This window comes from Sorex araneus, chromosome 8 (assembly GCF_027595985.1).
Source record: "Sorex araneus isolate mSorAra2 chromosome 8, mSorAra2.pri, whole genome shotgun sequence".
NCBI classification, from domain to species: Eukaryota; Metazoa; Chordata; class Mammalia; order Eulipotyphla; family Soricidae; genus Sorex; species Sorex araneus.
This window is the reverse complement of record NC_073309.1, coordinates 1,442,230-1,467,255: the sequence shown is the minus strand read 5'-3', so window position 1 is coordinate 1,467,255 and position 25,026 is coordinate 1,442,230. Positions and strand designations below refer to the sequence as shown.

At 65.6% G+C, this 25,026-nt stretch overlaps 1 protein-coding gene across 1 annotated transcript; it reads left to right on the top strand.

Annotated features, from left to right (window-relative positions):
• Nucleotides 1-2,671: 2,671 nt before the first annotated feature.
• On the top strand, nt 2,672-24,174 carry USP10 (ubiquitin specific peptidase 10). The gene is made up of 14 exons (XM_055146151.1): nt 2,672-2,821; nt 14,002-14,070; nt 16,111-16,171; nt 17,511-18,452; nt 19,317-19,408; nt 19,512-19,621; nt 19,727-19,782; nt 19,894-19,997; nt 20,313-20,412; nt 20,832-20,997; nt 21,953-22,118; nt 22,187-22,331; nt 23,036-23,101; nt 23,541-24,174. The coding sequence occupies exons 1-14, from the start codon at nt 2,801-2,803 to the stop codon at nt 23,726-23,728; spliced, it is 2,286 nt and encodes a 761-aa protein (XP_055002126.1). The 5' UTR covers nt 2,672-2,800; the 3' UTR covers nt 23,729-24,174.
• The last annotated feature ends 852 nt before the right edge of the window (nt 24,175-25,026 follow it).

The following is a 25,026-nucleotide window of genomic DNA, read 5'->3' as shown; positions in this document are numbered from 1 at the left end:
GACCCAAAAAGAGAAAAAAAAAAAAAAAACAAGAACCAGAGTGATAGGACAATAGGAAGGACATTTGCCTTGCACGTGGACGACCCAGGTTTGTCTCTGGCATCCCATACAGTCACTGAGCCTGCAAGGAGTGATTCCTGAGCACAGAGCCAGGAGTATCACTGGGTGTGGCCCCAAACCCAAAAATGAATGAATAAGTACAAATACAGCTATAAAACATTATTTTTGCAATACGATATATGAAACAGAAAAATCTGAAAACCCAAAGAGCAGAGAAGAAATTTATAAATTACTCCAAATCCCAATACCCAGGGTAAACATCATTTTTTATTTGTATTTATTTTTGGTTTGGGGTCCAGTCCTGGCAGTGCTCAGGAGACCCTACTCAGAGCCAGGGATGAACCCAGCTTGGCCACACGAAAAGCAAGTGCCCTACCCACTGGATTCTCTCTCTTGCAAAGGTTTTTTTTATTTTATTTTTTAAATTTTTGGCTCACACCTAGCGATGCACAGCGGCCATTCCTGGCTCTGCACTCAGGAATTACTCCTGGCGGTGTTTGGGGGACCATATAGGATGCTGGGAATCGAACCCAGGTTGGCTCTGTGCAAGGCAAATGCCCTATCCGCTGTGCTATCGTTCCAGTCCCATCTCTTGCAAGAGGCTTGACGTTGTACTTTTTACCCTCTCAAAGTGGCCCCCTGAAATGTCTTTTTCGGTGGGGGGGGGGTGTCCCAAGCAGCGCTCAGAGGCCTGGGGGCCGGGCTGGGGTGTTCTGTGCGGATAAGGCACTTCTCAGGCCCGGGGCACTTGGGACACGGGTGTTTGAAGTGAGGACTGCAATGGAAACCCTGGCATGTAGAAGGACACGTGTCAAGATGGTCATGACCACAGTGAGCGGCGAGAGCCATTCTGACACAGGAAGCCGCACCGGAGAGAACGTCACAAACCACAGAGAGCAGCATTTAGGGATTTCTCCCCTTCTAATAATAGGAAAACACTTGCATTAATGTCACAGGAACCTCAAATACAAAGCGCAGAGCCGTGGTCTGAGAGATGCCCGTGTCCCCCCCACCCCTGGACGGCACGGGGGGATGTGGCCAGTCCTGCTGGGTCCCCAGCAACGCTGAGGGCCTCTGAGCACAGGGCTCCGGGCGTCTGGTTGGGGGGACGACCCTGTGTCCGTCCTTCCTTCCTCCCTGTGTGTTGTTGGGGGTCAGCCGGGCCACAAGTGCAGGGCAGGTACCGTATTCCTGTGAGGCCCAGTTCGGGTTTGACCTGCTTTTTTGCTTGGAATATTTTTGAGCCAAACCATCACTAATTATCACTTCCTGACTGATTTCTCATGGCCTAATCACTGGGCGGCCACCCATTTCAGCCCCATAGCTAAGCTTTCGTCGTTCTAAATGTAGAATCCTGCGGAGCTTGTGGTTTGAGGCTTGGGGGCAACACCCTGGGTGCTGGGGACTTCTCCGGAGTCGACACCTGGATGCCTTTCAGGAGGAGGTGACATACAATTCCTCCCGAAGCTGTCTTTCCCCTGACCTCTCTGGTTATGTCAGTCTGGATGAGCCCAGGAGATCAGACCCGGGCTGGCCACGTGCAAGGAGGCACAATCCCTGCCCACCACAGTCGCTCCGGTCCCTCTTCTCAAGTTTTGTTATTTCCTAAAAAAACTCATTTATGACTACACCCCTCTGGCCTGCCCTCCCCTGTCTGCAACAGCCTTACTTCCAGTTCTATCGCTAGGCCCCACTGCTCTTGTTTGGGGGCCACACCCACGGATGCTCAGCAATCACTCCTGGCCCTGCTCAGGGCCGTATGGGAGGCGGAAACCGAACCCGGGTCGTGGGCTTGCAAACGCCCTACCCACTGTCCTACCTCTCTGGCCCCTTTGTTTTCTTTTATTTCTTAGTATCCTCCAGCACCAGGACTGAGGCTGAAGTAGGGCGAGGCTCTACAGGTGCGAGGCTCTGGGCTCCTCCCCGCACTGCGCGCACCCCCACGCGGCCGTCGGGAACGGCCCCGGCTCGGAGGACCCCCAGCATCGCCAAACTCTGCACCCAAGGGGCTGGAGCGATAGCACAGCGGGGAGGGTGTTTGCCTTGCACGCGGCCGACCCGGGTTCTAATCCCAGCATCCCATATGGTCCCCTGAGCACCGCCAGGGTAATTCCTGAGTGAAGAGCCAGGAGTGACGCCTGTGCATCGCCGGGTGTGACCCAAAAAACAAAACAAAAAAAAACCAAACTCTGCACCCAAGATTCTCCAACTCTGCAAAGAGCGTGGCACAGAGCAGTGCGGGCTCCAGCGCGCACCTCCCAGCAGCTGGCGGACGTCCCGCGTCCAGCTGGGCCCCCCAGGTGTCCTCCCCCGCGGCTGAGAGGCCCCGGCCGCCCGGCGACGGGGGCGTGGTCGCCGAAGCCCGGTTCCCCAGCAGGCCTGGGGGAGGCAGCGGGCAGCGCCCGAGGCGCTGAGTCCAGCCCGGCCGGTCCGTCCGCGCGCGCGCGCCCAGCCGCCGCTCGCGCAGGCGCACTGCGCGCCCCGCTGCCTCCGGCCGCGCGCGCCCACCTGCCGGCCGCGCAGGCGCACCGCGCGCCCGGCGCCGGCTCCCGCCGGGCACGCCCACCTGTCGGCCGCGCAGGCGCACTGCGCGCCCGGCCGGCCCGCGCCCCGCGGCGCGCGCCCCGTGCGCAGGCGCGGCGGCCGCGGCGAGCGTGGACGTGCGGGCGAGAAGATGGCGGCGGCGGGGGCAGCAGCGTGAGCAGCCGGGCCGCGCCGGGGCTCCCCGAGACGGGCCGCCATGGCCCTCCGCGAGCCGCAGGTGGGCGCGGGCGCGGCCCGGGGCGCGGCCGGGCGGCGGGGCGGGGCGGGCGGGGCGGCGGCGCCGGGACGCGCCGGGACACGCCGCCGGGACTAGGCCCCGCGCCCGCCCCGCGCCCGGCCGGACCCGCGCGGGCGCCGAGCGAGGGGGCGGGGGCCGGGACCCCTGGGCCGCGGGGGTCTCGGGCGGCCGGTGGGCTCCCGGGGGCTGACCCCGCCCGGCCCGCGGCGCCTCGTGCGCCCGCGAGGCGGCCGGGCCGGGCCGGGCCGGGCGGGGGCCGGGGGCCGGGGCCGGGGCCGGGGGGCGGGGGGCGGGCCGGGGGCGGGGGCCGGCCGGGGTTGGGGTCGGGGGCGGGGGCCGGGCCGCCCCGCCGCTGACCTCCCGGCCACTCGTGCAAGGACTTGTTAAGGAGTTTCTCGGCCTGTGCCGCCGCGGTGCTTCCCTGGGGGCTCGGGGCGCGCCGGGGCTGCAGCCGCGCCGTGGGGGCGCGTTTCCCGCGGTACTTCCCTGGGGGGCTCGGGGCGCGCCGTGGGGGCGCGTTTCCCGCGGGACGTGTTCTCCCCTTTCCCAGCATTAATGTTTAACAGCCACGCCGCCGCGGCCGCCGCAGGTGCAAGGTTCAGCGTGGGCCGCGTGGACCGTAGTGATTTGGAGCCGGAGGAAGCGTGTCCGGGCACGGTCCCTGCCCTCCGCAGGGAAACGTCAGTGGCGACAACGCGCCCTGCGGCTGTTACTTCATCCCCGTTCAGTCCCGGGGTGTCGATCAGGCGGCGGCGTCGCCTACACTCGCAGTTAGAGAATCCGAGTGACAGGAGTCAGGGAAGTGCCGACACTGGTTGATAGAGACCCTCTGGGTTTCGTAGTTTAAAATGCGACCTAAATGCCGTGGCGTTCCAGAGCGGGGACAGTCGCACGGGCACCGGCTGCCTTTGTTGTGAGTTTCTTCTTGAAAGGGGAGAGCTGAGCCTCAGCGATGAGGTGACGGTGCTCGCGTTTAGTGCTCGGTGGCGCAGAGGGTCTCAGCCCTCCTCGCCCTGCCTGACTCGGTGCTCCCGGGACCACAGTCTGGAGGAAGGTGCTAGCCGGGGGCCCGCAGGTCACAGCCCAGGGGGGGCGGGGCGATGACTCAGGGCTGAGGCTGAGCACGTGCTGCAGGTCAGGTCCGGCCGGCGGAGTGGCCCCCAGGTGGGGCAGGAGGTGGCGGGTGCGAGCCTGGCCGGCCCGGTGGACTCGTGTAGGAGGGGGAGTGCTCGTGGCCGGGAACGAGGAAGTGCCCGGGACGGTTCATTCCAACCGTACCTTCTGCCTTGAGCCACAGAGGGGCTTCGTGGTGGACCCCCCCAGCCCCGCTCTGGGGCCCAGGTGTTGCGTGCCGGCCACTCACTGGGCCCTGAACAGCCTGACCATGGAGCACCACGTCTCCCCGTGGGATTTCTGGGGTCCGAGGTCGCTGCCTGCTGCCTGTTACACAGGACTGCCCAGTGGGTGGCTGGATCCAGCTCTCGGGTCAGCAGAGGGACTCCAGGCACCCACCGCCCTTTGCCTGGTCGCTGCCGGTGTGGACAGAGATGTCCCTGCCCGGAAGCTCCTGTTGGTGGGTCTGGGTGTTGCCTGGGCTAGACCCCCGGGGTCACCTGTGCTGGAATGGCAGTGACAGCCAGTGCACCCACTTCCTGAACCCGCTGAAGCCAGGCTGACCACTCGGGGCTGTGAGGCTGCCTTTAGGTAGGGAAGGAGTCGCTAGGGGGATAATTTCTGAGAGGAGCAGTTACTGTAGCCTTCAGCTGAGAACACTTGTATCCTTTCTGCCTGAGTTAGCCACACAGGGTTGTAACTGGGGGATGGGCTCTGCACCGGGATTACTTCTGGGGGTCGGGGGTCGGGTGGCACGTGGCAGGGTCACTGCTCGTCTGCTGGAGCCTGAGAAAGAGCAGGAAGGCCTTTTTGAATCCCATGCAGGACTCACTGGCACCAAACCCTTCAGCCACTGCGGTGGACTGGCCCCGGCCGGGGGACACTGTCCTTTGTCCCTTGGTGCTGTTTCGGCAGAGTAGACGCTGCCTACCAGCTTTCGTGTCACCGTCCCTCTGTCCCGACCCAAGGCCCCTGGGCCAGATCAGGGAGCCCATGCCCAGGGCGTCCTCTTGGGCAGTGGGGCCGAGTGCGTGGGCAAGCACCGCGCCTGCTGTCTCCTTCTGTGGCCCCGGGAGCCTGGGGAGGAGCCAGGCGTGGGAACCCCAAGAAACAGCCCAGTCCCTGTGTGTGGCGTGGTGGCTGTGCTAGCCGGCCCGGCCTGCAGAGGTGGGGCGTGGGGAGGGGCAGGCTCACCTGGGACCCACCCTGTCTCCTGCCCTGCCCTCAGCTCCTCCGGGTCTGCTTTTGGGCCACACTCACGGCAGCTCAGGGGACCGTGTGGTGCGGCTGGCCCTTTGGCCACGGCAGCCGGGTGCTGACTGGCTCTGCTCGGGCCTCCTGGGTGCAGGCGGATGCCTTAATCCCGAGCTGGCCCTGGCCCTGCAGCTGCTGCGTGATCCTTGCCCCCCTGCTGCTCCGCTGAGGCGGCCTCTGCCCCTCACCACCCTCCCCTACCTCTTCTCCCCCCTGCCACCCCTGTTGGTGTGAACTTGGCTCGTTTTTCAGTTTCTGAAAGACGCACCTTCCCTGTGAAAACAGGTTCTCTTCCAGTTTCCGGAGAGTCTGCCCTCCCTATTTGGTTTTGGGGGTCGCACCTGGTGGTGCTCGGGGCCCGTATGGGATGCTGGGGATTGAACCCAGGCTGGCTGTGTGCAAGGCAAATGCCGCCCCCCCTCTCGCTCCAGCCCCTGTTTTTCTCCTTTTGATGGGGCGTGTTTGAGCTTTGAAGGAAACAGAAGAGAACTAGAAGTTGGAGGTTGATCTGATCTGATCTGAGTGTGCAGATTCCCAGCCAGAGCTGTGACGTCCTCCCCGAAATCTCTAGTAAGAAAGTCTCGGAGGCTGCCAGGGGGCCCTGCTTGCTTGGAGTTGGCCTTTGGGCACATCTGATACGGCAGGGGCGAGGCAGATGCTTGCTGGGGAGCTCGGAGCAGGACAGGCCCCTCCGATGGAGAAGGGGCGCAGTGTCTCCGGCGGGCTGATGTCGCTGTCTGCTGCCTTATCTACCTCTCGCAGGAGAGAGGCCGGCCCGGCCCGGGCGCTGCTGGTGTGTGATGGGGCTCGCTGCAGCGCCTCTCACTCGCGTGCTTGGCCGCACCGCTGTTCTAGAGGGACCGATAAGGCTCGTCCGCCCCCGCGCGCCGGTGTGTCGAGGGCCGGATGGATGATACGGCGGCGTCTCGTCCCCGCCCCGATGGGTGCAGTGAAGGGCTCGTTGTCTGGAGGCAGTGGGCTAGAGCCCTGGCACAGGGGGCGGTGCTGGCTGCCCTGGCTGGACCCCCGGCATCCCACACGGCCCCCTGAGCATCACCAGGTGTCACCCCCCCACACACACACACACACGAGGGGTAGTCACAGGTGCTAAGCAGTGACCAGACCCCATGCGTGTGCCCAGCTGTGTTGGAGGCGAGGGGCAGGTCGCTGGGCACTGAGGGGACTGCCCGGGCCGGGCTCACCGGAGTGGTTGCCCGGTTCCCTTGTGCGGGCTGCGTCCCGCTGTGCGAGGGGCACCCGCTCCTGCGGGAGTCAGAGGCCCACCCCTGTGGGGGCCCGGCCCTGGGAGCCATCTTTCAGCCCTGTAGGGGCATTTTTAGGGTATTTTAGGGGGTGGGGGCACGTCATGCCCGGCAGTGCTCGGGGGACCAAATGGGATGCGCGGGGTGGAGCCTGGGTCAGCGGGTTGCAAGGCAAGCTCGCTCCCCCCTGCTGCGCTGTCTGCTGGGACAGGGTGGTGTGGCCACAGGCTGATTTTAGTCTTAAATACAAAGTAAATGCACGAGAGAGCCCAGTGAAGGGGAACCAGGTTTACTCCCCGCGTGGTCAGCCGCTCCCCCACTGAAAAAGACACACTGTCTCTGACACGTGGAAACAGTGTAGAAACATCTACAGTGAAGAGGAAAAGCCATTCTCGTCTCCGTTTCTATTCTCTGTTGGAAGAACCGTTCTTGGGCATTGTTTTCTTGCATTGTGTCAGAATAGCTTTTCCAGCCAGATGCGGTCACTCACCTTTTTGTTAATCTTTAAAATATTGCTGCAGATAAGTCTATTTAAATACAATAAGCTTAGGATTTTTTAACTAGCTTTGCCAGGTAATGGAGTTAGTTCAAGTGGCTCATTGAGATACGGTGAGGTGTACCGGGCAGTTTGTGGGCTCCCGGGCCCTGTGCTCGGGGACCCTGTGGCGGTGGACCTGGGCTGGCCGCAGCCGCGCCAGGGCCTTCCCTGCTGCCCTCCTGCTGTGGCAGTGCTGTGGGGGCCGGGGCCTCTGCATGCAGATGCCCGGCGGCCCCGAGAGGACAGCCGTCTCTTCAGACAGGGTGGCCGGCCACCGCCCCAGCCTCGGCCCGGCAGGGGGAGAGGGAGAGCGGGGTCCTGGAGGAAGACCCCAGGGGCGCAGAGCCAGGGCCACGCCTGATCCCTCAGCCTGGCAGCTGGCAGAGGGGCGCGGCCCCGGTGGGCACCCCACACTTGGAGCACGTGTGACGGCTGCGAGGTGGGTGCTGTGTCCGCCCTCCTGCTGGGCCGTGGGCCGGTGCTGGGTTCCTGAACCGTGCGGATGAGGGGGAGTTTCTGGGCCCCGGCGAAGTCTCTGCTTGAGAAGACCCCTGAGGGGGGGAGGGGGAGAGGGGTGTGGGGGACCCCGCTCCCAGGACAGACAGACGGATGTCTGTTCATTCCTTCCACCCGAGACCGAGGGGCCTGTGGCTGGAGGGGCTCGCGGGGGACCCTTCGCTGCCCCGCCATGTGGCCGGCAAGCACAGGTGGGTCCGGCTGTCCCCGAGGCTTTCCCGCTCTCGCCGATCCTGGGGTGCGGTGGCCGCCTGGGGGGGTGCTGGGGCTCCCTTCCCTGGGGCTCCTGTCGCCCGCCTCCCCGCGGGGCCTCCCAGGGCTCACCCTGCTGGGCTCTCCCCGCCCCTGCGGCTTGAGTTACAGCTCGGCACTCGCGGCCCTGAACAGGACGAACAGGCCCGTTTGGGACCCTTCTGACCCGTGCTCTGGGCCAGCGCCTGCAGGCCCGCGGGGAGCCGGTCAGCGGTTCCTGCCATGAGAACTCTGGGGGGTTTGGGCCCAGCTGGGGCTGCCCGGGGCTGCCTGCCAGTGCTCAGGGGAGCTGAGCCGGGTGGGCCGCCTGCGCTGTGCTCCGCGGCTGTGAAGGGCCCGCGTGGGCTCAGGGCCCAGCGGTTCCTTCACTCGGCCACGTGTCATAGCAAGGCTCCGTGCGGCCAGTCCTAGCTGGGCATTCCCCGTCGTGCTCGGGCTCCCCGGGACACCCGTGGTCGACCCTGGGGGTGCTGCAGCCTTCACCCACGCATGCCGGGGCGAGTCCTGCGCCCTGCATGTCGGCCGGGGTGTTTGGGGATTCTGCCTCTTCTCGCACGTGCGGGGCGTGTGGGTGCGTCTCGGGAGGGCCCTCTGGGAGCCTGTGGCTGCCCCTGCGGCCGCCCCTGGCCCCAGAACTGCCCCTTGGGCCTGCTGTGTGGTCTCTGCCCGCGGTCTGTTCACCCAGTGGGTCAGCCTTGCTCTTCCCTGTTCTCTCTGTCGGTGTTTTATTCCGATGTAGTTCCCCTTGTTTATTTTTCTTTGGTTTTGGGACCACACACAGCAGTGCTCAGGGCTTACTCCTGTCTCGGAGCGCAGAGATCACTCCTGGGCGTGCTGGGGACCATCGGGGTGCCAGAGAAGGACACGCCTCCCGCCATACTGTCTGCCCAGCCCCTTCTAGCCTCGGGTTGAGGATCAGGAGCGTTGGGGATTCTTACCTGGAGTTTTTCACAAGCTGGTACCGAAGTAATGACCCCTTGCTTGGCTTCCCGTGTGGCGATCACTTGGTGTGAGGTGAGTGTCGGGCGTGTGTTCTCCGCAGTGGCGGGCGTTCTCGGGAGGAAGAGGTGAGATCAGCTATAAAAAACCCAGGAACTCGGGCGGAGAGAGGACACGAGGTCAGGTGCCTGCGGTGCGGGGAGTCAGTGGGCCGCCCAGCCCCCCGCAGAACAGCAGGCCCTGGGGCCGCTGTGTGGGCGCCAGTCCAAAGCCGAGCCGGGACTTGCCCGCCGGCCGGCCGCGGCCTGGGAGCGCAGAGCCGCGGGGCCTTGTTCCTTGGCTCTCGGCGTGGCACTCCGGGCCCTGCCCAGCGGGTGCTCGGGTCACTCGCGGTGGTGCTGTCTGGCCCCCGAGCAAGCGGGATTCAGTGTCGGGGGACACACTAGGTGCAGGGGTGGGGGCTGATGGGAGAGGCTGGCCTGGGGACAGGGGCATCCCCTAGTGCCCACTGCCGGCCGCCGTGAGCCCGGGCCGGCCCTGTGTGCCAGCTCACTAGCTGTCCCGCTCGTGTCCTGGGTCCTGGCACTCCCGGCGCACTGGGTCCAGCAGCCCGTGCCCCCAGGCCTGTGAGCCCCGCGGCCCCCCCCCCTCAGCTGCTCTGTGCACTCCCTGGAGCACTGCCCCATGGGTGAGCTGACCCCGAGTTGGGTGTGGGCAGCGAGGCCCTTCCTGGGTGCTGACGGGGCCCAGTGGGAGGCGCCCTGTGGGGCCGTGACTCAGCAGGTCTGCAGGGAGAGCTGTGTGCCGGGCTGGGTGGCCTGCAGGACAGGCTCTCTGGGCCCGGCCATGTCGTGTGGAGCCCACACGTTCAGGGCGCGTTTCCCACCGTCCGGCCGTTTCCGGCACCATTCGCCCCTCAGGGTGGGGGCTGTGCCTCGGTGGTGGGGGGAGCCGGGGCTGCCCTGTGGGTCTGGTGGGCTGTGCGCAGGCCTGCTGCGGTTTGGGATGGAACCTGGGGGCCGGGCTCACGGCGGGGCCGGGATACGGAGCTCACTGGAGCCCTTGAAACCTTCTCCTGCCCCCTTGGAGCTTTGGGTCCATGTTCTTGGGGTTCAAGTGGACAGACCAGTGTTTTCTGTGGCAGCTGATACCGCCCCCAGAGAGCACTGTTGGACAGGCAGGGGGACACCCCCTGTGCGGGGGTTTTGTGTCAGTGAAAGAAGGGAGATTTTCAGGGAGACACTGAGTTTTTTTCCCGAAAAAGGAGTCTCTGGGGAAGGTGATGGTCAGTCGGGGCGGTTCCAGAGCCCACAGGAGACGGTGGGGGGCGGTGGGCCCTAGGGTGGGCAGTCACGCTGCTGACACCCTCCTCCCCCCGGGGTGAGAGCACTGCAGGGAGGGAGTTTGCCTGCACACAGCCGACCCGGGTTTTGTCCCTGGCATCGCACATGGTCCCCTGGGCACCGCTGGGTGTGGTCCCAAAACAACCAGCAGTGCCACCCCCACAGAGAGAGAGAGAGAGTGTGTGTGTGTGTGTGTGTGTGTGTGTGTGTGTGTGTGTGTCTGTGTGTCTGTGTCTGCGTCTCAGAATCCTGAGCTCGTCGGCCGACCCTGCAGCTGAAAGACCGTTTCAGTACCCCGCGGTACTGAAAGACCCGTTCCCCGCGGTACTGAAAGACCGTTCCCCGCGGTACTGAAAGACCGTTCCCTGCGTACTGGCTGTTCCTGTCCGTCCTTCTCAGGCCCTTCTTTGTAGCCGTCCATCAGTTGCTCGGTTCAGAGGCCAAAGGGACCCAGAGTCACCATCCCCTTCCCGGCTGACCTGCGTTTCCTTCCCGTCTTCCACAGCTGGGGTCCGGCAGGGTGGGTTCACCGGGGGCTGAACGGCCTGCACGGCCCTGTCCATGTTCCGAGTTGCAGACCCCTGTGTCCAAGGAGAGACAGCGAGTCAGCACGAGGGGCTGGTTGTCCCCTTCCCGTGCCGACCCGGGTTCCATCCCAGAGTCCCGCCTGCGGCCCAGGCCCGAGTGTGGCTGTGCCGTTCTCTCCTTTTTCAGTACAGCTGCCCAGGAAGCAGACAGTGTGCCGGGTGCCAGCCCTGCGCCCGCACCCCCCTCCCACCCACCCTTTGGAGCCCAAGTTGAGGCGTGGGGGGCCCCGTGAGCGGTCACTGTGGGGAGGCGGCCCTGGGCTGCTCCTGACTCACCGAATCCCGCGTGCGTGGCCCAGGCAGGCGCTCAGGTGCCGCCCTCTCGCTGGTGCCAGCAGCTGCCCGCCTGCTGCTGAGTGCGGCCCAGTGGGCACAGAGGGGGGTGCGTCCCTGCGAGCACTGACCCCGTCAGAGAGTCCGGCACATGCTCCTTTCTGGGCCTCCTCAGGGGAGGAGGCGGCCACGTCCACTCTGCGTCCCGCTGGCAGGGCCCCTCCTGAGTCCGTCCCGCCGGGCCGTCCCTGTCCAGGAGCCGCTTCCTTGCGGGGGGGGCACGGCCAGGCCGCCTGGTGCCAGGCTCCCCGTGGCACCAGGGGAGCCTGCTCGGGCTCGTGCGGCCTGCAGGGCGCCAGGCCCTTTCCTGGACTCTCCCACGGCCCTGCCGTGACCCTGTGGGGCTCACGCCCCCCTGACCCTCCTTCAGGGGCGCCCCAGGGACGCCCACTTGGCCTGTGCTCCAGCCCCGCAGCACCTGTGTCCACTCTCCCGTCCCTGTCTTCTCTGGGCCAGGCCCCGGGAGGGTGCTTCCTGCACTCCCCGCCCGGGGCCGGCAGCTCCGTCCGTCTGTCCGTCTCAGAGCAGCCATGCTTTGGCGCTGAGGTGGGACGCGCCCGGCCGGCCTTGCTTCCCTTGGAGTCTTTGCTTCCTGCCATCTGGAACTTTCTCAGAGCCTTTCATAGCGTTGGCTGTTCGGTGGGGCAGCAGTTGGCGGCCACACCTGGCAGTGCTCAAGGGTCACTCCTGGGGTTGTCTGGGGCCGGGCCGGGCTTGGCGCGTGTCAGCAGACACCTGAGCCCTGGCTTCCTTTCTCGCCACCTGCTGTGCCCTGGGTTCCTGCCCCACCTCTGAATCCGGTGGCTCCCGTCCAAGCACCGCGTGACCCTGTGAGCACTGTCAGCCGGGGTCCCCGGGGCTCGGGAGGGCTTCCTGGCCCCTGCTCTCGGCAGATCTTGCGAGGTCTCCATGGCCGTCCTGGGCTCGCGTGGCCGTGGGTGTGTATTTTCCGGCACGCACCCATGGGGCTGGATTTCTGGTCACGGGGCACACACCCTGGGGTGCTTGTGGGGCCCCGTTTTGCAGACACGTGCACGCAGGTGTGGCGCTGGAGTCGGCCGCCGTGTGAGGGGCTGCTCGACCTGTGCTCGCAGGTGGGTTTTGAACACAGGATCTTGTTTCTGCGTGTTTGGGGACCACGGCTGGTGGTGCCCAGAGGCTTTTCCGGCCTCTGCCCTGCGGCCCGGGGCCCTGGAGCTGGCGCTGGGGCCTGGACAGTGAGCAGGGCAGCTGCCCCTCTGCAGAGATCACAGGTTGCCTGAAGGGCCCTTCCTGCCCCCACCCCCCCCCCCCCCCCCCCGCACTGAACTCTATCCCTCCCTCCCCCCCCCCCCCCCCAGGATTCCTGGAGCCCAGCCGAGCTGTCACTCATGTCACTCAGTCTCGGAGGCTCTGCAGAATCCCAGGGTTTCCCTTAGGTGGCGCCAAACCGCCCCGGGAGCCGCCCAGTGCTGCGGGAGAGGCGGCCGCTCTGGCCCCTCACTGGCGGGGACTCCCCTCCCACCAGTGCTCTGGAGCTTACTGCTGGCTCTGCTCAGGGATCTTTCCTGGCGGGGTTTCGGGGGACCCCACGGGGTGCTGACCAGGTCAGCCGTGTGCCTGACGCTGTCCTGCACGCTCTGTGGCCTTGGGCACTTACGGAAGGTGGGTTTGGTTCTGGTCAGTGTTTGTGGCTTCGGGAGCAGCTGTCGGGGCCTCCAAAGGTGGGTGCGGCCTCCGCGGGCCTGAGCTCGGGGCCGGCACGTTGCTTCTGAGCCAGTAGCTATTTGTGTGGTAGAACTTGGTGCTCATTTCTTGTCACTGGAAGAGGACCCACAGCTGTGGGCCCTCGGGGGAGGGCCGACCACACCCAGCAGTGCTGGGGGGATTGCTGGCCTCGTCTTCCACGTGTGTGGGGTGGGGGTCTCCCTCTCGCAGGCCCCAGGGGACCCGAGCCTCCCCACACGGAGCCTGTCCTCCTCGGCCTTGTCACCGAGCTGCAGGACTTCACTCCAGACGCCCTGGGGTCACCTGAGCTGACGGGCGCAAATGGAATCACTCCAGTGCGCTTGGACTAGTGTGTTTTTTAAAAAAAAAAAAGTCTCATACTTAGGATTCTGTTGAGATGAAGGTTTGCAACTAGGCTTTTGCCTGTCACATAAGTGTTCCGATGCACTTTTTTAAATTTAAATTTCTTTATCTTCCACAACATAACGTACACATAGTAATGCAAAAGATTATCTTGGTGGGGGGTTGCTAATTTACTGTAACAGTTTATGAATTTTAGGAGTATTTCTATGGAGTGCTTGATGTTTCTATGTACTGAATTCCATCATCTGTTAGTAGTGCTAGATTAACGTCTGTCTGTCTACTTGCATCAGTTGGGACTTTCCGTGTGATACTTACTGAGTGAGAGCTCCAAGTGCACCTGTTGCTTGTCCGTGATATAAAAAGATACAGATACAGGTTTTCTCATTTCAGGATGTTCTAAGTTTGTTTATATCTTGTATTTATAATTTTGACATAATTTCCATGCTTCCCACTTAGTTAAGGACATTTGCCTTGCATGCAGCAGACCTGGGTTCGATTCCTCCATCCCTCTCGGAGAGCCCGGCAAGCTACCGAGAGTATCCCGCCCGCACGGCAGAGCCTGGCAAGCTCCCCGTGGCGTATTCGATATGCCAAAACCAGGAGCAAGTCTCACAATGGAGTTGTTACTGGTGCCCGCTCGAGCAAATCGATGAAAAACGGGACGACAGTGCTGCTGTGCTATTTTCTCCTTGTCCTTTATATAAACGCTGCGGTTTACAGAATTGTTGGTGATGGTCAGTCCCACCACCATCTCCAGTGCGTTTTAAAGATAAAGTCAACACAGTTACAGGCTGTTCGTGGGGTCATTGCTACTTCCCCTCCTAATACGCCTCCCTGTTTGAACTCTCTGCAGCCAGAGAGGATGGATCCCGGGGCGGGCACGGGGGCGGGCACCGTGCAGGGACCCTCTGTCTGTGGTACGTGACAGGTGACTCTTGTTTTTATTTTCCAGTACATTTTTGGAGATTTTAGCCCAGATGAATTCAATCAGTTCTTTGTGACTCCTCGTTCTTCAGTTGAGGTAAGACTGGGTCTGTGTGGAGGCGTCAGTGCTTAGGCTTTGGGTTGGGCTTCCTGGTTGGTGCTTTCTGGCTCGCAGAAGAGCGCAGACCAGTAAGAGCGCTGCCTGGACCCACCAGCCGGGCTCGGCCAAGGCTGTGTTTTGCTCTACTTGTAGGCAATAGAGCATTAGAGACACCGGGGGCATCAGTGTGCCCCCGCCCCCGGGTGGCCCAGGGCGGCCGGGCCCCTGGCCGCGTCCCATATGCCTCCGGGGGCCGTTCGGGTGGTTCTGGGGCACGTGTGCTGGTGCCCCATCAGCTTTGGCGATGCGGATGCGTCTCTGTTCTCACTGCTTAGGTTCCGTCTGTTCATTGCTACAGTTCATGCATACGTATACTTTTTCCTAGTTGACTTGTTGGTTTTCCTTGTTGGGGGCCCCCGTCCCGGGGTTCAGGGGCTGCTTCTAGCCCTGGGCCTGTCAGTGCAGGGTCCCCCCAAGCCCGAGACGGGACCCCCACTGCTGCACACACGGGGCCTGTTTCCAGCCATACCCCGTGGTGGTTCTCGGCTGACTTTCTCCTGGTCAGCGGTGTGCGAGGCAAACCCCTCCCTCCCTCCCCCCTCCCCTCCCCCCTCCCTCCCTCCCTCCTCCCTTCTCCCCCCCTCTGCTGTCCTTCCTCGCACCTCATGTTCTGCAGCTGAGGCACCTTTGGGCTCTGCGGGGGACTGTCGGCTTCTCAGGGCTGGGGGCCTCGTGATGACCAAGGGAGGGCGGTGCATGCTTTGCTTTCGGGGTGGACGCAAAGACTTTGAGCTGCCCTTCAGTTCAGGGGAGCAGATGTGGCCAGGGCATGGGCTGGGGGTGTCCAGCACCTCACCTGTCTGCGCAGGTGGACAAAAAAACATCTCTATTGCCCACAGACACAGTGAAACACTCGAATCTGGGCAGTGTAGGAAACAACGGCAAGACTCTGTTTGAGACCCGCCAGTGACAGCCCTGCACTGCAGAGCAGTGGCTGGCGCTGCTCCCGGCAGCACTCCCCGCCTGGCACGTGCCGGGGCCACAGAGAGCCCGCCTCAGTGATGCGCTCACTTAGGGCCGGAGTGCTGGGACGGGGTGGGCGCTGGCCTTGCACACGACCCGGGTTTGATCCCCACCACCCCGTGTGGTCCCCCGAGCTTCACCGGGAGTGATCCCTGAGCACTGCTGAGTGTGGCCCAGAAACTGGGAAAAAGGAAAAACACCCCAAATAGTGCCAAAGCCCTGCGCCCTGGTGACGATCATTCCCGTCCTTGGTGCTGTCTGCGCGGGCAGCGAGGCAGCGCGTGGTGTGTGCACGCACACGTGTGGCAGCAAGCTGCACGGGTGTGCACGGAGCTGACGGCCCAGCCTGCCCTCCCACACCTGGGTAGACTGAGGCGCCCTTGGGTGCAAGCAAGACAAGGGACCCACACGTCACCCGCCTGTCCTGCACCAGGCTCAGGTCCAGCCCTCGAGGGCCCTGGGATCGCCAGGCCTGTTGGAAAGGTCAAAACAAGTGTCTGAGCAAACATGCCCGGAAGACAGCAGTGGCAGCCTGGGGCCTGCGGGGCGGCCTGTGCCCAGCCTGCCCGGATCCCCCCACTGTATTCCCCCCCCCCAGGTCATTCTGTGGAAATGAAGCCCTGCTAAGGCACTGCAGCCCTCCCCGGCGGCCACCAGGGGGCGCCCTTGCACCACCCAGCGTGGGCAGCTGTGCCTGAAGCTGGTGCTGCCCTGGTGGCTTCCCTGGTGGCTTCCAAGGGTGCCTGGCACGTGCCTATTCCACGGGGGGGGGGGGGGGGGCTTCTCAGTGGCCCCAGGCCGAGTCCAGCCACCCGTGGGTGTGTGCTGGGTGCCAGGGGACGGCTCTGGGCGCGTGGTGGCGAGTGTCCTGGCCTCGGGCCCCTCCTGCGGGCTGCCGTGTGGGCTGAGGCAGCATCTGGCCCGGGTGCTGGCGGGGCTGCGTCCTGCGTCTCCGCGCGTGTGCCGCGTGCCTGGCTGTGTGCCCTTGCTAAGGCCCGTCTCCTTCCTCCGCAGCTGCCTCCGTTCAGCGGGGTGGTCCTGGATGGCCCGCTGGCGGCGGAGGACCCGCCCGAGGGTAAGCTGCTCCCCGGGGCGTGTGTCCACTGACGCGGTGAAGGCGAGGGCGGGAGGCAGGGACAGTCCCCCAGCTCGGTCCTCGGGGCCTGAGCCCGCCCAGACGCTCCGGGCCCGTGGCCGTGGCCGTTCCCCGTGGGATGGGCGCTGTCTGGGCGCCAGGGCGGCTGTTGGTGGGGCTGCGGGCCCCTCCCGGGGCAGCACACGGAGAGCCGAGCCTCCCGGGCCGGCTGGCTTCTCTTTGTGTTGGATAAAAAGAAACAAAACTGGAGCTCGGTGGCCACAGGCTGTGAAGGTCACTGTTGGCTCCGCGTGCCCACCCCCGGAGACGCTGCTGCGTCTGCTCAGAAGTTCCCGTCTCGGCAGGAGCCCCCGGTTGATCCCCAGCACCAGATGGGCCCCCCGTGTGTGTGATTGTGTGTGCAGCCTATGAGAGTGTGGGTGTGTGTCTTTGTTCTGGGCCCCACAGAGGGGCTTCCGGCTGCTCCTGGTTGGGGTGGCCGGGGGCCACCGCCTCGGCTGTTCCCCCTCCTCCCTCCCGGCCTCACTGAGCGCTCGTGCGCTGCCCCTGAGTCAGCTGTCCGCCTGCTCGGGTTTCGAGATTAGTTGTCCAGTTCGGGCCCTTGTCCCGCCCAGGGAGCTCCGAGGCCCTCAGGGCGTGCTGGGACGTGGACTTCCTGTTGAGTTCCCGCTTTCAGGCTCCGGCCTGGTGCTCAGGGCTCCCTCTGGTGCCTCCAGCCAGTGCCCAGCTCCCAGGAGTGGACAGATGTTATTTTATTTTGGTTCTTTACTTTTTGGGCTCCTCATAAAAACTTCCTTCCTGGGGGCTGGGGCGATAGCACAGCGGGGAGGGCGTTTGCCTTGCACGCGCCTGACCCAGGTTCTAATCCCAGCATCCCATATGGTCCCCTGAGCATCGCCAGGGGTAATTCCTGAGTGCAGAGCCAGGAGTAACCCCTGTGCATCACCGGGTGTGACCCAAAAAACCAAAAAAAACAAAAAGACTTCCTTCCTGGACCAGAGGGGTCGCCCAGTGGGAGGCCCCCGCGGCCCGCTGGGAGGGACCCGAGCACAGCCCCCACCCCCCCGCCCCACCGAAGCCCTTTCCGAAAAGCTGCCCTGGCTGTGGGGGAAGACGGCGGGGTGGGCTGCGTCCCTGTCCCCGTCGGGCGTTCGCACATCGTCTCTGCGCGATGCCTCCAGCTCCCGGCGTGGCGCGGCCTCGTGGGTGGGGGAGGCTCCGGAGGGCTCCGTGCCAGGGACAGACGGACCAGCCGATCCCCTGCGGTCTGTTCGTCCGTGTCGGGACTGACGGTGTGTCCCCTCCCTCTCCCCGCCAGGCCCAGAGAGCCTGGAGTGCCAGAGGCCCGAGCCCGGCGGCCAGGAGGGGACGGGGCACAGAGCCGCGGGGCCGGCCCCCGGCCGCAGCCTCTCCAGCACGCTGAACCCCCAGGCCCCAGAGTTCATTCTGGGCTGCACAGCGTCCAGGACAAATGCCGAGGACAGAGACAGAGACGTGACCTCCAGCCCCGTGGACTGGCAGGACCCCGACGCGGGCCCGGCCTTGGACAGCCCCGGCGGCGCGGAGGATGAGGGCCCGGAGGGGGGGCTGGGGCAGAGGGAGCGGAGGAGGAAAAAGAAGCGGCCCCCCGGCTACTACAGCTACTTGAAGGACGGCGGCCAGGACGCCGCTTCCCCCGGAGCCCTGGTCAACGGCCACGGCCCCGACGACGCCGAGCTGGTGACTGGGGGGGTCCTGACCCCGTCCCCGTCCCCGAGGACTTGTAGGAGCCCTCAGGAGCCCTCGGACTTGTGCGGCGGGCCTTTCCCCGAGGCCCTGGAGGGCAGGACTGCGGGGCGGCTCGAGGGCTGCCCCGGGGCTGCCCCGGCACTGGCCTGCCTCCCCGAGCACGGCCCGCCCAGGACCGCGGGGGCCCAGACTACTGAGGAGCTCACCGAGCTCACCGTCGCAGACGGACAGATACTTGAACCCTCGGGCGGGGCCGTGGCCACCAACGGCCTGACCTTCCACGCGGCCGAGAGCACGGACTCGGAGCCCGCCGGCGCCCGCGCCCCCTCTGCCGCCGACGGGCAGGCCTGTGTGCCCGGCGGCCAGCCCAAGTCGTGGGCCAGCCTCTTCCACGGCGCCGCGCCCTCTGCCCTGCCCGCGCCCCCCGTGGACCTCAAGCACTCCCCCCCTGCCGCGCCCTCCGAGAAGCAGGTGGGCCTGAAGGAGGGGCTAGTGCCCGTCTGCGAGGACCCCGTCGCCCTGGAGATGGCAGGTACGCACGTCAGAGCCCCGGGTGGTCTGCAGGCACCCCTGGCGCTGGGCAGCTGGGGGGCGCTGTGCCGAGACTCAGCACCGGCCTTCCGGCCCCCTGCTCCACCGGGGTCAAGCCCAGGTGGCCGTGTGCAAGGCAGGTGCCCTTTACGCTGCCAGGAAGCCGTGGGGCTTCTCTGTGGCTGTGGTTTTGGGTTAAGGACGTGGGTTTTACTGCGTCTGGGCCCAGGGCTTATGTCCCAAATGCTCCGGCCCCAACATCCGCAAGCTCGGCCGCTGCTGCGGCTCTGACGCCCGCCGGGGGCAGTGCTGGGGGTGCAGGCGCAGTGCGGCCGAGACCCCCCTTCCTGCAGACCCCGCTAAGGGCCGGGACGGGGAGGGGCGCCCCCCGAACCGCCCCCTCCTCGGGGTGAAGGAGCCCCTGGGCACAGGGCGCAGCACGGTGGGGTCGGAGGGCGAGGCGCCCGGGAGAGTGGCCGGGCTGGGCCCGGGCCGCCCTCGCCGCTGCGTGTGGTCCGTGTCCAGTGCTGGCCTGGGTCGCTCTCACTGGGACAGGGGTCGCGTGAGGCGGCCCCTCCCCAGGCACACCTGGCAGTGCCCAGGGACTCTGCTCTGTGCCCAGTTGTGGCCCCTGGCGGTACGCAGGGATCTCGTGTGCGGCCAGGACCCGGCCAGGGTCGTTGGTGTGCGCGGCAGGAGAGGGCGGGACACCAGCTTCCTCCGGTTGTGGGGAGGGGCGCGGGTCTGGCTCTGTTGTCTGTGCCCCTCCCTGGCCGGGCAGCGGGGGCAGGTAGGACCCTCGGCCCTGTCCACGCTGTGCCTCGGGCGGCCTCCCCGCGCTGCCCTCACCCGCGCTTCCCTGCAGAGCTGCTGGAGAACGTGACCCTGGTGCACAAGCCCGTGTCGCTGCAGCCGCGCGGGCTCATCAACAGGGGCAACTGGTGCTACATCAACGCCGTATCCTGCCACTGCCTCCCTCACCCCCCACCCCCAGCCCCTGGGGCGCGCGGGCCGGGCTCGTCCGTTCCTTTCCTTCACGCTTCCTTCCTGCCGCCGTCAGACCCTGCAGGCCCTGGTCGCCTGCCCGCCCATGTACCACCTGATGAAGGTCATTCCCCTCTACTCCCAGGCCCAGCGGCCCTGCACGTCCACGCCCATGATCGACAGCTTGTGAGTGGGGCGGCCTGGGGCCTGCGCCCCGCGTACCTCGTGGGGGGGTCTGCAGCCCAGCCAGCCTCGCCCGGGGACGTCTGACGTTTCTGTCCTTGTGTCCAGTGTCCGGCTGATGAACGAGTTCACCAACATGCCGGTGCCCCCGAAGCCCAGACAAGGTGAGTGCGGTCGGGGCAGGTGGCCGCTCCCTGCCGAGCGAGCAGGCCGAGTGGGCAGACGGGCCCGAGTCTCTCTGCCGCCTACAGCCGGGCCCGGGGCTCTTCCCACAGCTCTCGGGGACAGAGCCGTGCGGGAGATCCGGCCCGGAGCCGCCTTCGAGCCCACCTACATCTACCGCCTGCTCACCGTCATCAAGTCCAGCCTGTCGGAAAAGGTGCGTGAGCTTGGTGGGCTCAGTCCCCCGCCTGGCGCTGCCCACCGCGGGCCCTGCGGGGTCGGGGAAAGTTGCAGCAAACTCCGTGCGTGCGCAGCCCAGGGCCTGCACAGGGCGTGTGGCCGACCAGGCTGAGGGGCTCTCTGGCCGCCCGGGCCTGTGTGGGGACGACCCAGAACAGAACCACCGCTGGTGTCTGTCCCCTGTTTCTCCACAAAACGCCTTCCCTGACGTCTTGCCGGAAGGAGTGAGCGGAGGGTTGGTCGCAGGCCCTGCGCCGAGGCGGCGGCACCGACAGCCGTCTGTTCTCCGCAGGGGCGGCAGGAGGACGCCGAGGAGTACCTGGGCTTCATCCTGAACGGCCTCCACGAGGAGATGCTGGCCCTGAAGAAGCTGCTCTCGCCCGACAGCGAAAGTAGGTCAGAGTGTGTTTGCACCCGCCACGGTGCCCGGCCGCCCTCCCGCAGGCCCCCAGCTGGCTGAGGGCTCAGACCCGGCAGGCCTGTCGGGGCAGGCCTGGGGCTACACAGCCCGCACCCCCGGGAGCCGCACGCTCACACGGGCACGTACACAGACACACAGATGCACTCACGTGTGTCCTCAGACACACACAACTCACAGAGACACAGAGACACAGGCATACGTTCAGGGACACGCACCCCCGCTTCCTGGGTGACCCCACTGCTTCCCCTAAGGGGGGTGTCCGGCCTGCCCCCGGGCTGAGTCCTCTGGCCGGCGCTGCCCAGGCCCGGCCTGCCCGAGTTGCTGCCGCGGGCGCCGGGGCCTGGATTCCGTCTCCCGTGTGTCCGCCTGAGCGGGCCGTTTGCTTTCCAGAACCCACTGTGTCCAACGGGCCCGGGAGGCACTCGGCGGCCGAGGAGCTGGGCGAGGGGAGTGAGGACGAGTGGGAGCAGGTGGGCCCCCGCCACAGGACGGCCGTCACTCGGCAGGCGGACTTCGTGCAGACCCCGATCACCGGCATCTTCGGGGGACACATCAGGTCTCGCTTCCCCGGAGTGATTAGCATCTGCCCCTCCCCAGGCCCAGGGGAGGGTGGGGTCCCGCCGGGCACAGCACAGGCGTCTGCCCGTTTCCTCTGGGACCCCAGAGCTGTGGCCGCCCACCCAGCGAGACCGAGGTCCCCCAGAAAGACCCGCTCAGACACGCTCGGGGGCCAGCAGGTGGGAGAAGCCGGCTGCGCCCCGGCTGGACGCCCCTGGGGGCACAGGCGCAGACAGCCCTGGGGTTCGAGGAAAGGCCGTGCCCTGTGTTTCTCGCTAACAGGCCGAGAGCAGTGATGAGTTGGTCCCTTTCTGGGGGGAGCTGGAGCCGGGCTTGGCGGGGGCCGACAGCGTGAGTGCATCCTACAGCGCCCGCCCTGCCCAGCCCGAGCTCGAGCCCAGTTAGGGGGGCCACGCTCACGGTGCCCAGGCCTCGCGCTCATTTTTAAAGGAAGTAAATTTTATTGGCACTTCGCCTAGGAAGACGTGAGGGAGAGTCAGGGTGTGCGTTGGAGGGAAAGCAGGCGAGCAGGGGCGGGTGTGTCCCGCTGCAGGCTCAGGCTGACTGGGCTCCTGGCGACGCCCGGCCGCGTGCAGGGCGGACTGCACTGCGCAGCTCTGGCCACCGCTGCCTGTACGCCAGCGTCCTCGGGACTCAGGGACGCAGCAAGGGGAGCAGCGTCTTTAAGCAAGACTCCCCAGCAGAAAACCTTGAAGGCTTTCTTCTAGAATCCTCGGGGCGAGGCGTCAGTTTCCCCAGACCTTCCTCCACCCACCTGCCTCAGGCCTCCTTTACTCGAATCTGTGGACGCCCCTGGGGTCAGGGGCCCCGGAGTCTCGGGCTCCCGCCCCTCCCTGCGCCCTGGGAAGGGCTCTGCCTGGGGTGCCCCTCCCTCCCCTCCGTGCTCCCTCCTCCTTGGGCGGGCAGGGGCTCTGACCTCGCCGTCCCCGCAGGTCGGTGGTGTACCAGCAGAGCTCCCGGGACTCGGCCACGCTGCAGCCCTTCTTCACGCTGCAGCTGGACATCCAGTCCGACAGGATCCACACGGTGCAGGACGCGCTCGAGAGCCTGGTGGCGCGGGAGGCCGTGCAGGGCTACACCACCAAGACCAAGCAGGAGGTGAGCGCCGGGTCCGGGGTGGGGGGGCGGGGCAGGGAGGGACGCGCGGTCACGCGGGCTGTCTGCAGGTGGAGGTGAGCCGCAGGGTGACCCTGGAGAAGCTGCCGCCCGTGCTGGTGCTGCACCTGAAGCGCTTCGTGTACGAGAAGAGCGGCGGCTGCCAGAAGCTCGTCAAGAACATCGACTACCCCGTGGACCTGGAGATCAGCAGGGGTGAGGCCGAGAGGGCTGGCCCCGCCCGCCTGGGGGTTCTGCGCTGGGAAACGCCTTTCTCTCCACACGTGTGGGACGGCGAGTCTTTCTCATGTCCACCGACGGTGCGGGACGGGCCCGCGGCCCCGAGTCTGTCAGGGTGCCGAGGCCCGAGACCTGGCGAGCCCGAACCACGGGGCGCGTCTCGGCGGGACCGTCTGACGGAACAGGCCTTGGGGGCTGGGCGCGGGAGAGACCCCCGTCAGTCCTCGGCTGGGGCCCGAGGGGGCGCTTGGGTGGTGGAGACCAGAGGGGCCAGAATTGGTCCAGACAGTCCACGTGCTGGTGTCCCTCGTGTCCGTCCCCTGGGGTCGGTGTGAAAGGACCTTCCTCCGACGGTGCCAGTGGGACGGGCTGTCCTGTGTGTCCTCTCCATGCGCCTTTTTTTTTTTTTTTTCTTTTTGGGTCACACCCGGCGATGCTCAGGGGTTACTCCTGGCTCTGGGATGCTGGGAATCGAACCCGGGTCAGCCGCATGCCAGGCAAACGCCCTTCCTGCTGTGCCGTCGCTCCGGCCCCCATGCGCCCATTCTCGGGTTGGCAGTTGCAGTGTCACCACCCACGCAGCTTTGTCGCCGTGTGGTAGGGCTGGCTGAGGGCTGCAGACAGGACCCTGGGTCTCCCTCGGTGGGCTCAGGGCCTTAGTGTTGACTTTGATTTTCCAGAACTACTTTCTCCAGGGGTCAAAAATAAGAACCTCAAATGCCACCGGACGTACCGGCTCTTTGCAGGTAAGTGACTTTCTGGTTAGTTCACTCCTTCACACGGCGAGCAGGGGCCCGTGCTAGGCAGGAAACAATCTCCCTGGGTCCCTGCATCCTGTCCGTCCACCGGGGTCGCGTCCACGGGTCCCTGTGCCCCGTCCTCCCGGGCGCCCGTCATACAGAGACACCGTGACTGACGTCTCTGTGACATGGGCTGTCGGGTCAGTGTGGGCTGCGACTCCTGGCGGGGGGTGGCCCCAGCTGTGGGGGCCCTTCCTGCCGCCCTGAAGCCCTCCGCTGCCTCTTCCTGCCCACGCCCGGCCTTGGCAGTTGTTGGATCCGTGTTTTATCCCGTGAGATGGAAGTGGCGTGTTTGCCGAGGGAGCCTCGTTGGGAACCGAGACCCCGCCGGGGCGAGAGTGCCTGGGGGTGGCGCGGGCGGGCACCCACTCCGTATCTCTTGCAGTGGTCTACCACCACGGCAGCAGCGCCACCGGGGGCCACTACACCACTGACGTCTTCCAGATCGGCCTCAGCGGCTGGCTTCGCATCGACGACCAGACGGTGCGGGTGGTGAGCCAGTACCAGGTGGTGAAGCCGGCGGCCGGCCGCACAGCCTACCTCCTCTACTACCGCCGCGCCGACCTGCTCTAGCCGCGGGCCGGGGCCAGGCCGCCGGGCCGGAGCAGACTCGCTGGATCAAGGGGACACGCAGAACCCGGCAGAGGATGGTTCCGAGCCCGGAGGGAGCGTGCCGCGGCCCCCGGCCCGTCGCTCCGGGGACGCCCTGCACCAGCAACACTTGCAAACTTGTGGAAATGAATTTTATCTTTCCTGGAAAATAAATTTTTTAACCCATCACTCTTTCCCCCCTACCCTCTAGCTTTTGATAAATGATTTTAAAAAATTGAGCCACTTCCCAGAGAAGAAACAGTTCTTGAGAAGAAAGCGACGGTAGTTGCTGGTTCCTGCTGGAGAGCCGCGCGTTTGTGGTCACACGGGGAAACCGCTTCCGTCCACGCGGCGAGCAGAGCCCGGCGTGGGGCTCGTCCCACAGACGGTGATTGGAACGTTGTTACCATTAAAAGATTTCAAATCGGTCTGTGCTTCCGTGTCCGCACTGAGGCGGCGAGCCGGGCGCTTCGGCAGTGATTTGGCGGCAGATTCACCGAGCGCCGGTCCCCCCCCCCCCCGCCTCGGGGAGACACCCGGGTCATTGGGGTGCCGTGGGGCAGCTGTCACCCCTCTCAAGTACCGCCTCCAGGCCTGGACTGCGGCCCCGACCCTGGCTGTGCCCCCTCACCCGGGAGAAACCGGGAGGTGGGCGGGGGGCGCGGGGCTCCAGGGCACGAAGGGCATAGACCCCAGAGCCCCCAGGACACGCTCTGCTCCCCATGGGTGGGCTGTGCAGATGCGTCCACGAGGGGCGCTGCCCGCTGCTAAGCCCTGGTCAGGGGGACACGGGAGTCGGGGCCCCGTCCTGCGCCCGTGGAGCACCGGGCTGTCACGGGCCTGCACTCGGGAGCACTGCGCTCTCGCGAGCCTTGTAGGTCACTGCTGGCGGCAGTCCGCACCTCTCATGCCCGCTGGCCTTGGGCTGGGTGCAGATGGGGCCATTTCCTTAGCACCCAGTGGGGTTTTGCTACTTCTCATTTGTTTGGGGGAGGGGCGCACCCAGCGACAGGACAACTCCTGGCTCTGCTCGGTGCCCTCACCTGGCAGGGCCGGGGCGTGCGGGGACCCAACCCAGGTTGGCCGCTATAGGCTCGAGTCTGTCCGTCTCAGCCCCGCCGCTGCTTCGCGGGCAGTGCGGGTGTTGGAGCCCAGGGCCCACTGGGAGGCTCCGGCCAGAGAGACCCCACCAAGGAGGTGTGGTGACCTGGGGCTGGGCGTGTGTGCCGGGGCTGGGCTCGGCGCGGCATCGAAAGCAGCTGGCGGGTCTCACTGGCCGA